This window comes from Ranitomeya imitator, chromosome 3 (assembly GCF_032444005.1).
Source record: "Ranitomeya imitator isolate aRanImi1 chromosome 3, aRanImi1.pri, whole genome shotgun sequence".
In the NCBI taxonomy this organism is placed as follows: Eukaryota; Metazoa; Chordata; class Amphibia; order Anura; family Dendrobatidae; genus Ranitomeya; species Ranitomeya imitator.
Window position 1 is genome coordinate 138,228,637 of NC_091284.1, and position 14,381 is coordinate 138,243,017.

The following is a 14,381-nucleotide window of genomic DNA, read 5'->3' on the forward strand; positions in this document are numbered from 1 at the left end:
TAAAATAAATTATCTTTTTAATGATATTCTAACTTTGTGAGAAGCCCGTGTACGTGCAATCACTTACCAGACTTGTTACATGTCCCTTTTGAAAATGGGAGTCTCTGACATCCATGTGTCACTGCCATCTCAGGATGAAACGTTTATCATAATTACATTATTTGCATTTAATTTAACCCCTTTCCTGCCCAGCGGTCGGCGCTCATAGCAAGTGAGCATTTTAGATACATAGAGCAGGGCTGCAGCCCTCAGACTCATTGACTTGCATGGCCCAGTGCGGTCCGATTATCAGATCATACTGGGGTGTGCTGCGATTCCGATAGACTAAAGGTACCTTCACACTGAACAACTTTGCAACGAGAACGACAGCGATCCGTGACCTTGCAGTGTCCTGGATAGCGATCTCATTGTGTTTGACACGCAGCAGCGATCTGGATCCCGCTGTGACATCGCTGGTCGTCGCTGAAAGTCCAGAACTTTATTTGGTCGTCAGGTCGGTGTGATTCGTCATGTCTGACAGCAAAAGCAACGATGCCTGCAATGTTTTTTTCATGGAGCAACAACCAGCGAGAACGATAAGTACGTCACTGGATCGCTTCTGCTGTTGCCGGTATTTGACGTCTCCTAGCGACCTAAACAGCGACGCTGCAGCGATCAGCATCGTTGTCTATATCGCTGCAGCGTCGCTGAGTGTGACGGTACCTTAACACAGGTTGGTACAATCTGATGTATTGTCGGATCACACTTGGACCGAAAATACAGTCGTCTGCACCTGTCCGGGAAAAAAAGTGCCCACCTGCATTGCCCCATGGAATAACATTCGTCCGTGTGCTGCTGCTTTTTGAGGCTATGTGCAAACGTTGTGGATTGGCCGCTGGGGATTCGCAACAGTTTTCTCTGAGTTTACAGCACCATGTAAACCTATGAAAAACCAAATCCGCTCTGCCCATGCTGCGGAAAAAAATGTGCGGAAACGCTGCATTGTATTTTCCGCAGCGTGTCAATTCTTTGTGCGGATTCCGCAGCGGTTTACACCTGCTCCATAATAAGGGTATGTGCACACGTTGCGGATTCTCTGCGGATCCGCAGCGTTTTTTGCGGTGCAGAAACGCTGCAGATCCGCAATTGATTTACAGTACAATGTAAATCAATGAGAAAAAAAAATGCTGTGCACACTTTGCGGAAAATCCGCTGCAGAAACGCTGCGGTTTAAAAGAAGTAGCATGTCACTTCCTTTTTTGTGAATCTCCAGCGTTTTTGTACCCATTCCATTATAGAAAACCACAGGGGTAAAAAACGCAGCAAATCTGCAAAAAAAAAAAAACGCAAAAAAAAAAACAACAAAAAAAAAACGCTGCGATTCCGCACAAAAAAAGTGACAAATTCAAAGGTGCGTTTTCTGCCAGGAGAAGCAGAATCCGCACCAGAAATTCCTAATCCGCAACGTGTGCACATAGCCTAATAGGAATCCGCAGGTGTAAAACCACAGGTGGAATCTGCACAAAATCACGGTAAATCCGCAGCAAATCCGCAGTGCGGTTTACCTGCGGATTAAGGCTATGTGCCCACGTATCTCTGAGTGCTGCAGATTTTTCCGCAGCGGCTTTTATAAATCCGCAGTGCAAAACGCTGCGGTTTTTACTGCGGATTTATCGTGTTTTCTTTTGCGGTTTCCGCTGCGGGTTTACACCTGAAGTTTTCTATTGGAGCAGATGTAAAACCGCTGCGGATTCCGCACAAAGAAGTGACATGCTGCGGAATGTAAGGCTGTGTGCACACGTTGCATTTTTTTCGCGGTTTTTCCCGATAAAAACGCTATAAAACCGCATACAATAAGCATCCCATCATTTACAATGAATTCCGCGTGTTTTGTGCACATGATGCGTTTTTTTCTGCGAAAAAAACTCATCTTGGTAAAAACCGCAGCATGTTCATTAATTTTGCGGGAGTTTTTTGCGTATTTCCCACTACAAAATGCATTGGGAAGTGTCCGGAAAAAGCCGTGGCAAAAACGTGTGAAAACTGCGCAAAAACGCATGCGGATTTCTTGCAGAAAATGTCTGGTTTTTCCCAGGAATTTTCTGCGAGAAATCCTGAACGTGTGCACATAGCCTAAACCACTGCGTTTCCGCGCCTTTTTTTACGCAGCATGTGCACAGCGTTTTTGATTTCCCATAAGTTTAACTGTAAACTCATGGGAAACTGCTGCGGATCCGCAGCAAAATCCGCATCGTGTGCACGTTAACAAAATCAGTGCGGAAAAATCCGCCACACTTTCTACAACGTGTGCACATAGCCTCAGGACAGTGCTGGGACTAGATAAAAGTTCTTGTGAGATAGCCCTTGTAAAGTGTCATGGCAGAGCTGAGTATGCAAGATGCAGGACCACGGTACAAGTGTCCATAGACTGCGCCCACCCAGCTCTGCGGGCCCCTGACTGTCACCAAGGGGCTCCGTCTGAGAAGGAGGTGTCCTTCATGACATGGAGGAGGAGAAGGAGAGGAGGACCCGCCCTGAGGTCGAGATGTGAGTCCGGACACTGATAACATCCCGCAGAGCAGAGCTCCCGGGACTGGCACCGTCCATCTCAGTGCCGGGCACAGCCGGCTCCTCCGCACCGCCCCGGGCACAGCCGGCGCCGAGTCCTCCGGTGCTCTGCTCTCCCAGGCGGTATGTGACACAGGCATGGCCGGTGCCGGGCACAGTATGCGGGGATACACTGCGCACTGACTCCGCCACACTACTTTTCCTAGCACATCTCCGTGTGGGGAGGGACGGAGGCAGCGGCCGGTAGCAGCATGGAGAGCAGCGGGCTGTTTCCTCCGGTGCCCACTCCCGGAGAGCAGGGGGCGTCAGGAGAGTCCCAGGGTAACCCCCAGTGTGTGCCCCCCTCAGCCTGTGCCCCTCCGGAGCCGCCGTGTTCAGGTGAAGGTGCCCAGTGGCTGGGTAAGCAGAGGTCGCTGCGGGTCGTCTATGTGCTGATTGACAGCATGAAGTCAGCCATGGGAGGCAGCCCGGAATCTGGCGCCCTGCACTGCCTGCGCCGCGCCTGTGACGGTGAGGGGGCGCAACTCACCAGCATCAACTTCGGCGAGCTGGACTTCGGGGAGACCGCGGTGCTGGACACCTTCTATGATGCAGGTGAGTGCAGAAGCCAGAAACTGCTTTATGGGACGTGCCAGGGGGTACACAGGACCGTGCCCAGGAGAGATGTGTCAGGGGGTACACAGGACTGTGCCCAGGAGTGATGTGTCAGGGGGTACACAGGACTGTGCCCAGGAGAGATGTGTGGGGGGTGCACAGGACTGTGCCCAGGAGAGATGTGTGGGGGGTGCACAGGACTGTGCCCAGGAGTGATGTGTCAGGGGGTACACAGGACTGTGCCCAGGAGTGATGTGTCAGGGGGTACACAGGACTGTGCCCAGGAGTGATGTGTCAGGGGGTACACAGGACTGTGCCCAGGAGTGATGTGTCGGGGGGTACAAAGGACTGTGCCCAGGAGTGATGTGTCGGGGGGTACAAAGGACTGTGCCCAGGAGTGATGTGTCGGGGGGTACAAAGGACTGTGCCCAGGAGTGATGTCGGGGAGTACACAGGACTGTACCCAGGAGTGATGTGTCGGGGGGTACACAGGACTGTACCCAGGAGTGATGTGTCGGGGGTGCACAGGACTATACCCAGGAGTGATGTGTCAGGGGGTACACAGGATTGTGCCCAGGAGTCAGGGCCGGCTCTAGGTTTGAGGGCCCCGGGCGAAAGAGTCTCAGTGGGCCCCCCTTTAACACATACCACGATTCATGGTCGCATATAACACAGCCATGTAGTATATAGCACAGCCCACGTAGCATATAGCAGCCCATATAGTATATAGCACAGCCACATAGTTTATAGAACAGCCATGTAGTATATAACACGGCCCACGTAGTATATAGCACAGCCATGTAGCATATAACAGCCCATATAGTATATAGCACAGCCACATATTATATAACACAGCCCACGTAGTATATACTGTAGAACAGCCATGGAGTATATAGCACAGCCCACGTAGCATATAACAGCCCATATAGTATATAGCACAGCCAGATAGTATATAACACGGCCCACGTAGTTTATAGAACAGCCATGTATTATATAGCACAGCCCACATAGTATATAACAGCCCACGTAGTATATAGCACAGCCATGTAATATATAGAACAGCCATGTAGTATATAGCACAGACATGTAGTATACAGCACAGCCCCCCTCCCCCAAGAATGGCCCCATAGTCCAGGACCAGTACTCACTGTTATTGGTCCAGACCCCAGACCCCCCGTAGTCCTGCTGTGTATGGCCAGTACTGGTCCAGACACAAGACCCCCAGTAGTTCTGCTGTGTATGGCCAGTACTGGTCCAGACACCAGACCCCCAGTAGTCCTGCTGTGTATGGCCAGTACTGGTCCAGACCCCAGATCTCTCAGTAGTCCTGCTGTGTATGGCCAGTACTGGTCCAGACCCCAGATCCCCAGTAGTCCTGCGGTGTATGAGCAGAGATGGCCACTACCTCTCCACATCTGGCTGTAGTAATGGACACAGCACAGGAAAGGTGACCTTGGAAGTCTGCCCACACATCCACATGTTAGGCTAGGTTCACATTGCGTTAGGGCAATCCGTTTAGCGCATAGGCTAACGGACTGCGCTAACGCAATGTCCCAAAAGGGATCGCGTTTGCCGATCCCGCTAGCGCAGATGCCCGATCTGCGCTAGCGAGGAACGGACTTCGAACGCTGCAAGCAGCGTTCGAGGTCCGTCACTCAAATGACGGCGCATCGCTAGTGCACGCCCATTGTGGGCGTGCGCTAGCGATGCGTTCGCCATTGCAAGCAATGGCGGCGTAAAAGCGGACTACGTGTCACCGTGTTATGCCGTGTTGTAACGTAGTCTGTTTAACAGGTTCACACAACGCAGTGTGAACCTAGCCTTAGGTAAGCACATTTGTGTGTCCCCAGATCCATCCTCTCATGCAGTATTGGGACGATCTGATTGTATAAGACATGACACATGCTAGATGTAAGCACAGATGATCGGGGGATCATTGGTTACTGGGATCACATGTACAGAGACACAACAAACAAAATGGCTAACCGCACTTCACAAGCTGGAGCGCCCGTCCAGGTCCAGGGAACCAACTAGGACCATCGAAAGTTCAAAGTAAAAGACGTGACAGCGCTCCATCCGGGTGTAATCCAAATCAGCAACTTTATTCAAGCCATAAAAACAGCAGACAGCAACGTTTCGACCCTGTGGGTCTTTATCAAGCATGTCTATCAGTACAAGGGGTCGGCTTTAAATAGTATATGTGCCACACAGGGCACCAATCACTAGTAAGACGCCCCCCACCACATAATTAGCAGTATATAAAAATAGAAACACACATCAGACATATACCCAATAAAAATCTCCCCGTCCCGGTACTTAACATGTGTCCATAATGTAAATATCCCCCATATATAGATATAAAAACAACACAATTCATCAGGATTCCGGCTGTCAAAAACAGGAGGCGTAGTCATCCTAGACCTGTCTTCCAATCACCACGCCACCACATGGAGCTGTAAATAGCATGTTGCCAATCATTCCTGAGCTCTCATCGAGCCTACCGGTGCAATCGGAAGGGTCCCACGTCCGGAAGTAACTTCATGACCAATAAGGGAACCTGTAACAGAATCATTGTATCTCCGCATCATAGCTCAAACGGCTCCAGCCAACCAATCACCTCAAGCAGAGAACGCAGGCGCATCACCGCTCGGATCCGCCCCCTCACGGGAACCAATCACGAGCCGAGAGTGCCACACGCCCATCGCCCGAAGTGTTCGGCGGCCGGACCAGAGTGTTACCATAGTAACCGCAACGCTACCACACCATAGCTTGTGCGTCCAGCAGCCGGCTAAGCCAGGCGATGCAGCGACGGGAGATGCACGCACAGGTCTCAGCCCAGATCAGAACCCCACATGTAATCGGGGAACCAATCAAAGGACCAGATTGCGGCACCCTCACCTCAGGCACCACACAGGATAAGCAATCACGTTGCCAGGACGACCATAGTGTAGGCGTCATACGTGCAGTTACGGGATCAAATATATAATCTCAATAACCTCCATTATTTATTGAACTATAAATCTCAGGCGGGGGCATACCCTATAGGGGAGAGATACAATTGAACAACAGTAAATTTCATCCACCATATTATCATAATAAGAACCCCAACTACAATAGAAAAATCATAATGAAAAATCAAAATTATAACAATTAACTAGTACACTATCACCAATATGCAACAGTCGAGGGGCACAGGGGAAAGAGCCCAATCTGATCTAAACGTATCATAGTCCACAATTCTCCCATCATGTTGACCATCGACTGTGGCGAAATGTACCTAAACAAAAAAGAAAAACATAAGGGGGTATATCACACATAGCACAAAATATGATAGACCTGGGCAATGGAGACATTAAAAACAAACACCGACGACAATGAGTCCATAATCTTACCGAGCACAACCATGTAAATTAAACTCAATATTAAGGCCCTTAGGTTGTAATGACCCCAACGCATAAATCCAACGGAGTTCCTTAGTCTTGAGAATCTGTAATCTGTTGCCTCCCCTCCTAAGTACTGGTACACTATCGATCACCCTAAACCTAAGTTGATTCACTGAGTGTTTATTTTCAACAAAGTGTTTAGGCACTGGCAAATCCGTGAGCCCTGTTCTCACTGTACTCTTATGTTTATTAATGCGTGCCCTTACCTCCATGATTGTTTCACCAACATAGGTGAGTCCACAAGGGCACACAATCATGTATATAACGTAGCTTGAAGCACACGTATATCTCTCCTTGAGAAAAATTTTTTTTCCCGTGTGCGGGTGATGAAAAAACTCCCCCTTCAACATATTATTACAGCAAGAACAGCCCAAACAAGGAAAATTGCCATTTTTAACTGTACTTAGGGTACTTTGAATAGATTTTTTCGAGGTCCCAATATCTGACTTCACAAGTCTGTCTCTAAAATTACAGAAAATTTTATTACTTTAGAATAGCAGTCCAGTAGATTAGACGTTTCGGTCGAACATTGAGACCTTCTTCAGTAAAACCGACTGCTAGGATGAATGTGTATAAACGGCACTTTTATGTGTATAACTGAATGGTCCTTAATTAGATCCAATAGGACCTGGATAATGACGGTAAATCGCCGAATAGAAGAATATCTGTACCTGTCCACAGGAGATTTATGTGGTGGAAAACTAAGAATATCAGTACAAGGATACCGTACTGATAGGAGCCAATGTGTCCAGGTAATCCCAAAAGTAGGTGGGTCTCAATGGAGACAAATATAAGAAAATGGGAGCGAGAATATTTTCAACCAGATTCAACCAGCGGTGGACACCGCGTTGATGTACCCCTTCAGCCTACGCCTTCTTGGAGCTGCTTGATATCTGCACCCATATATGGATTGCTCCTGTATACCTTCTACCATAGATATTTCTGAAAATATTCTCGCTCCCATTTTCTTATATTTGTCTCCATTGAGACCCACCTACTTTTGGGATTACCTGGACACATTGGCTCCTATCAGTACGGTATCCTTGTACTGATATTCTTAGTTTTCCACCACATAAATCTCCTGTGGACAGGTACAGATATTCTTCTATTCGGCGATTTACCGTCATTATCCAGGTCCTATTGGATCTAATTAAGGACCATTCAGTTATACACATAAAAGTGCCGTTTATACACATTCATCCTAGCAGTCGGTTTTACTGAAGAAGGTCTCAATGTTCGACCGAAACGTCTAATCTACTGGACTGCTATTCTAAAGTAATAAAATTTTCTGTTTTTTGATTACCACAATTCACCAAGTTGAGTGCCAAGTTATTTACTTACTATATCTACTGGTGTGGGAAACCTCACTTGAGCACCGACACAGCTGTGCCACGCTATACTCTACTATTGTCTCTAAAATTACGTCCCCTTCTGAATGACATCATGGGGAATGACTCAAAACTAGAAACAGAAGGCAGACCACGTTGTAACAAGGACCAATGTCGTCTCAATATATTCCCAACACGATTACTGGCTGGATTGTAAGTGGATACAAAAGGAATCCTGTCATTAGTTGACTCGGCACGAGTCTTGTTCCGAATACTCGACCTAGAACAACTACTAGCCTTCTTCTTATACCTCGTTACTTCCCTTGCTGGATACCCCCTAGAAATGAACTTATTACACATTTCACTGAGCCTTCTATCAACCCGTTTCTCATCCGACACAATGCGCCTCACTCTCAGAAGCTGGCTCCATGGCAGGGAACCAACCATTTTTCTCGGGTGATTACTATCGAAGGCCAATAGTCCATTCCTATCAGTATCCTTAATGAAAATATCAGTCTCTAGTTTGTTACCACACCTATATACCAAAGTGTCTAAAAATTGTATCTGTGTGGTAGACTGTGTCAAAGTAAATTGTAGTTCAGGGTATATTTGATTCAAAGACACATGGAAGGCTTCCAACTCCAAAGAAGTCCCCTCCCATATCACAAAAATATCATCAATATATCGCCACCAGGCTCTGACGTGGCGCCAGAGACTGGACTGGTACACGAACCCATCCTCAAGTACCGCCATGTAGATGTTGGCATACGTAGGGGCCACATTGGACCCCATAGCGGTACCTCTCAATTGCAAGAAAAACTCATCCCCAAACAGAAAAAAATTCCGCCTGAGGATGAATTCAAGCAATGTGAGGATGAGTCGTGCACATGCTGGGGCCACGTCAGAGCCCGATAGCATACATGAAACTGCTTCAAGACCTTTGTCATGTTCAATGGAGGTATATAAAGATACCACATCAAATGACGCTAAGATGGTGGACTCAGACACCGTAATATTTTCAATCTTATTCAGGAAGTCCCCCGTATCCTGGATGTAGGACTTAGCTGATGTAGCATATGACCTCAATACCCGGTCCAAAAAGATCGCAACATTGTTAAAGAGAGAGCCCCTCCCCGACACGATAGGTCTCCCCGGGGGATTATACAGATCTTTATGTATTTTTGGTAATATATATAATACCGGGGTCACCGGAGTCTCAATCATCAGAAAATCAGCCAGCTTATGGTCAATGAGTCCCATGGCAAGGGAGTCACTGACCACAAGCTGTAATTCCCTCTGGAAACGGGAAGTGGGATTACAAGATAATCTCTCATAGACAGCCCCATCGTCCAATTGTCTCAATACTTCTGCCCTGTATTTGGTACTGTCCATAACCACCACCGCCCCACCTTTATCAGCTGGTTTGATCATTATTAAGGTGTTATCAGCCAAGGTCTTCAACGTATTCCTTTCGATCACTGTCAGGTTATCAACCATAGTAGATTTAAAGTCTTTCCTCAATTTCTCAACATCCCTACAAACCAATTCCACATAAGATTCCACAAAATGATTCCTATTAGGTGGTTGAAAATTGCTTTTACAGTATAGGCCTACCCCTTTCAGAGTAAAGCCATTCTTAATGCCATCTGTATTGGTATTAGGGATTACAGTATTCTCAATTTTTTCAGAAAAAAAGGTAGACAATCTTAGTCTTCTGAAAAAAGCTTGTAAATCTAGCTCCAACGAAAACCAGTCAGGATTATGTGTGGGGAAAAATGATAGTCCCTTGGACAGTACCTTAATCTCCATATCAGACAAAGTAATCGATGAGATATTCACAACCAACTCCTTACTGTCATTTAGTTGTCCTTCCTGTTCCTTGTTCTCATTGTAGCATTCCGTCCAGGTCGTTGCTCCCGGGATGTCCCACCGCTTCTTATGTTTCCGGCCCCCTCTCCGACCCCGTCTCCGGGAGTGGTTTTGTCCACTTTCTCTTGGCCTAAAAAATGTTGTCGCTGTTGTGTCTGCCTGGTTCCTCCAGCATTGGAGTCATCTGTCGACTCCGAATCAGCAGTAGTGAAACCAAAGTTAGACTGTTTTCTTCCTTGTGGTCTTCTACGCCTTCTGGTTCCATTAACTCTCCTACTGCCAACATTGGAGTACTGGCCAGGTCCCATCTGCCAAGAGAAGATACGGCCCACCTTATAGTCGTCCGCATCTCGGAACCACTTAGTCCTTTTTGTGATCTCTATCTCATTCCTGAACCTTATCAGGTTCTCCTCCATCTTGGTCTTGAGAGGACCCCAGTCCTGAGTTGTCATCTGGGCACGCATTAATAAACATACGAGTACAGTGAGAACAGGGCTCACGGATTTGCCAGTGCCTAAACACTTTGTTGAAAATAAACACTCAGTGAATCAACTTAGGTTTAGGGTGATCGATAGTGTACCAGTACTTAGGAGGGGAGGCAACAGATTACAGATTCTCAAGACTAAGGAACTCCGTTGGATTTATGCGTTGGGGTCATTACAACCTAAGGGCCTTAATATTGAGTTTAATTTACATGGTTGTGCTCGGTAAGATTATGGACTCATTGTCGTCGGTGTTTGTTTTTAATGTCTCCATTGCCCAGGTCTATCATATTTTGTGCTATGTGTGATATACCCCCTTATGTTTTTCTTTTTTGTTTAGGTACATTTCGCCACAGTCGATGGTCAACATGATGGGAGAATTGTGGACTATGATACGTTTAGATCAGATTGGGCTCTTTCCCCTGTGCCCCTCGACTGTTGCATATTGGTGATAGTGTACTAGTTAATTGTTATAATTTTGATTTTTCATTATGATTTTTCTATTGTAGTTGGGGTTCTTATTATGATAATATGGTGGATGAAATTTACTGTTGTTCAATTGTATCTCTCCCCTATAGGGTATGCCCCCGCCTGAGATTTATAGTTCAATAAATAATGGAGGTTATTGAGATTATATATTTGATCCCGTAACTGCACGTATGACGCCTACACTATGGTCGTCTTGGCAACGTGATTGCTTATCCTGTGTGGTGCCTGAGGTGAGGGTGCCGCAATCTGGTCCTTTGATTGGTTCCCCGATTACATGTGGGGTTCTGATCTGGGCTGAGACCTGTGCGTGCATCTCCCGTCGCTGCATCGCCTGGCTTAGCCGGCTGCTGGACGCACAAGCTATGGTGTGGTAGCGTTGCGGTTACTATGGTAACACTCTGGTCCGGCCGCCGAACACTTCGGGCGATGGGCGTGTGGCGCTCTCGGCTCGTGATTGGTTCCCGTGAGGGGGCGGATCCGAGCGGTGATGCGCCTGCGTTCTCTGCTTGAGGTGATTGGTTGGCTGGAGCCGTTTGAGCTATGATGCGGAGATACAATGATTCTGTTACAGGTTCCCTTATTGGTCATGAAGTTACTTCCGGACGTGGGACCCTTCCGATTGCACCGGTAGGCTCGATGAGCGCTCAGGAATGATTGGCAACATGCTATTTACAGCTCCATGTGGTGGCGTGGTGATTGGAAGACAGGTCTAGGATGACTACGCCTCCTGTTTTTGACAGCCGGAATCCTGATGAATTGTGTTGTTTTTATATCTATATATGGGGGATATTTACATTATGGACACATGTTAAGTACCGGGACGGGGAGATTTTTATTGGGTATATGTCTGATGTGTGTTTCTATTTTTATATACTGCTAATTATGTGGTGGGGGGCGTCTTACTAGTGATTGGTGCCCTGTGTGGCACATATACTATTTAAAGCCGACCCCTTGTACTGATAGACATGCTTGAATAAAGTTGCTGATTTGGATTACACCCGGATGGAGCGCTGTCACTTCTTTTACTTTGAACTTTCGATGGTCCTAGTTGGTTCCCTGGACCTGGACGGGCGCTCCAGCTTGTGAAGTGCGGTTAGCCATTTTGTTTGTTGTGTCTCTGTACATGTGATCCCACTAACCAATGATCCCCCGATCATCTTTGCTCCCTCCCTGCTCCGGTCTCGGCAGCTGCCGCTGCACTGCCTGACACACAGCGATTACGAGATGACGTCATCGCGCACCCGCAGCAGCAGTGTGAGGCAGAGTGGGGAATGATGGGAGAGGGAGCGTCACGTGCCCAGCCACGTAGTGTATTGTCCAGCCACGTAGTGTATTGCCCAGTCACGTAGTGTATTGCCCAGTCACGTAGTGTATTGCCCAGTCACGTAGTATATTGCCCAGTCACGTAGTATATTGCCCAGTCACGTAGTATATTGCCCAGCCTTGTAGTATATTGCACAGCCACATAGTATATTGCCCAGCCTTGTAGTATACAGCACAGAGCCACGTAGGATATTGCCCAGTGACGTACTATATTACCGAGCCACGTATGTCACAGGTTAAAAAAATAAACATACTCACCTAACGATCCGAGGGCCCCTTGTAGTTGAACATACTCATCATTCTGGTCGCTGCTCCTCAGCGTCCCGTCTCTCCGCTTCCAGGGATCCAACGGCGCTGTGCAGATGGGCGCGCGGCTGCCGCCATCTTGCGTTCCCAGGATGCTTTGCGAAATTACTCATATGACTTAGCGGTCTCGCGAGACCGCTAGGTCTTATGGGTAATTTCGCAGAGCAGCGCTGGGAAAGGAAGATGGCGGCAGGCGCGAGCGGCTCAGCGGACAACGGAGGGTGAGTATAGCAGGTTTTTTGTTTCTGTACTATTTTTAACATTACTTTCTTTTACTATTGATGCCGCATAGGCAGCATCAATAGTAAAAGGTTGGGGACACACAGGGTTAATAGCGGCGGTAACGGAATGCGTTACCGCCGGCATTAACCCTGTTAGCGGTGACCGGAGGGGAGTATGGAGCGGGCGCCGGGGACACTGACTGCGGGGAGCGGAGCGCCGGGGACACTGACTGCGGGGAGCGGAGCGCCGGGGACACTGACTGCGGGGAGTATAGAGCAGCCATTTTCTTCCGGACTGTGCCCGTTGCTGATTGGTCGTGGCTGTTTTGCGTGTGTTTACACACACACACACACACACACACACACACACACACACACACACACACACACACACACACACACACACACACACACACACACACACACACACACTTGACACCCCTGCAATTCTATAAGATAATATTCATTTTCTTCCTGAAAATGATTGCAGACACAAATTATTTGGTATTATTATCTTCATTTAATTTGTCTTAAATGAAAAAACACAAAAAGAATTGTCCTAAAGCCAAGTTGGATATAATTCCACACCAAACATAAAGGGGATGGACAAAAGTATTGGCACCGCTCGAAAATTCATGTGATGCTTCTCTAATTTGTGTAATTAACAGCACCTGTAACTTACCTGTGGCACCTAACAGGTGGTGTTGGCAATAACTAAATTACACTTGCAGCCATTTGACATGGATTAAAGTTGACTCAACCACTGTCCTGTGTTCTTGCGTGTACCACATTGAGCATGGAGAAAAGAAAGAAGACCAAAGAACTGTCTGAGGACTTGAGAAACCAAATTGTGAGGAAGCATGAGCAATCTCAATGCTACAAGTCCATCTCCAAAGACCTGAATGTTCCTGTGTCTACCGTGCGCAGTGTCATCAAGAACGTTAAAGCCCATGGCACTGTGGCCAACCTCCCTAGATGTGGACGGAAAAGAAAAATTGACAAGAAATTTCAACGCAAGATTGTGCGGATGTTGGATAAAGAACCTCAACTAACATCCAAACAAGTTCAAGCTGCCCTGCAGTCTGAGGGTACAACAGTGTCAACCCGGCGTCTGAATGAAAAGGGACTGTGTGGTAGGAGACCCAGGAAGACCCCACTTCTTACCCAGAGACATAAAAAAGCCAGGCTGGAGTTTGCCAAAACTTACCTGAAAAAGCCTAAAATGTTTTGGAAGAATGTTCTCTGGTCAGATGAGACAAAAGTAGAGCTTTTGGGGCAAAGGCATCAACATAGAGTTTACAGGAGAAAAAAAGAGGCATTCAAAGAAAAGAACACGGTCCCTACAGTCAAACATGGCGGATGTTCCCTGATGTTTTGGGGTTGCTTTGCTGCCTCTGGAACTGGACTGCTTGACCGTGTGCATGGCATTATGAAGTCTGAAGACTACCAACAAATTTTGCAGCATAATGTAGGGCCCAGTGTGAGAAAGCTGTGTCTCCCTCAGAGGTCATGGGTCTTCCAGCAGGACAATGACCCAAAACACACTTCAAAAAGCACTAGAAAATGGTTTGAGAGAAAGCACTGGAGACTTCTAAGGTGGCCAGCAATGAGTCCAGACCTGAATCCCATAGAACACCTGTGGAGAGAACTAAAAATGGCAGTTTGGAGAAGGCACCCTTCAAATATCAGGGACCTGGAGCAGTTTGCCAAAGAAGAATGGTCTAAAATTCCAGCAAAGCATTGTAAGAAACTCATTGATGGTTACCGGAAGCGGTTGGT

General features: G+C 47.3%; 1 protein-coding gene across 1 annotated transcript in view; it reads left to right on the forward strand.

Annotated features, from left to right (window-relative positions):
• The first annotated feature begins 2,517 nt into the window (after positions 1–2,517).
• MAP3K15 (mitogen-activated protein kinase kinase kinase 15) overlaps positions 2,518–14,381 on the forward strand; it is a 246,053-nt gene continuing 234,189 nt past the window's right edge. The window contains exon 1 of the mRNA XM_069761515.1: positions 2,518–3,141. Coding sequence (XP_069617616.1) covers positions 2,799–3,141 — 343 coding nt within the window. The 5' untranslated portion in view covers positions 2,518–2,798. The remainder of the gene's footprint in view (positions 3,142–14,381) is intronic.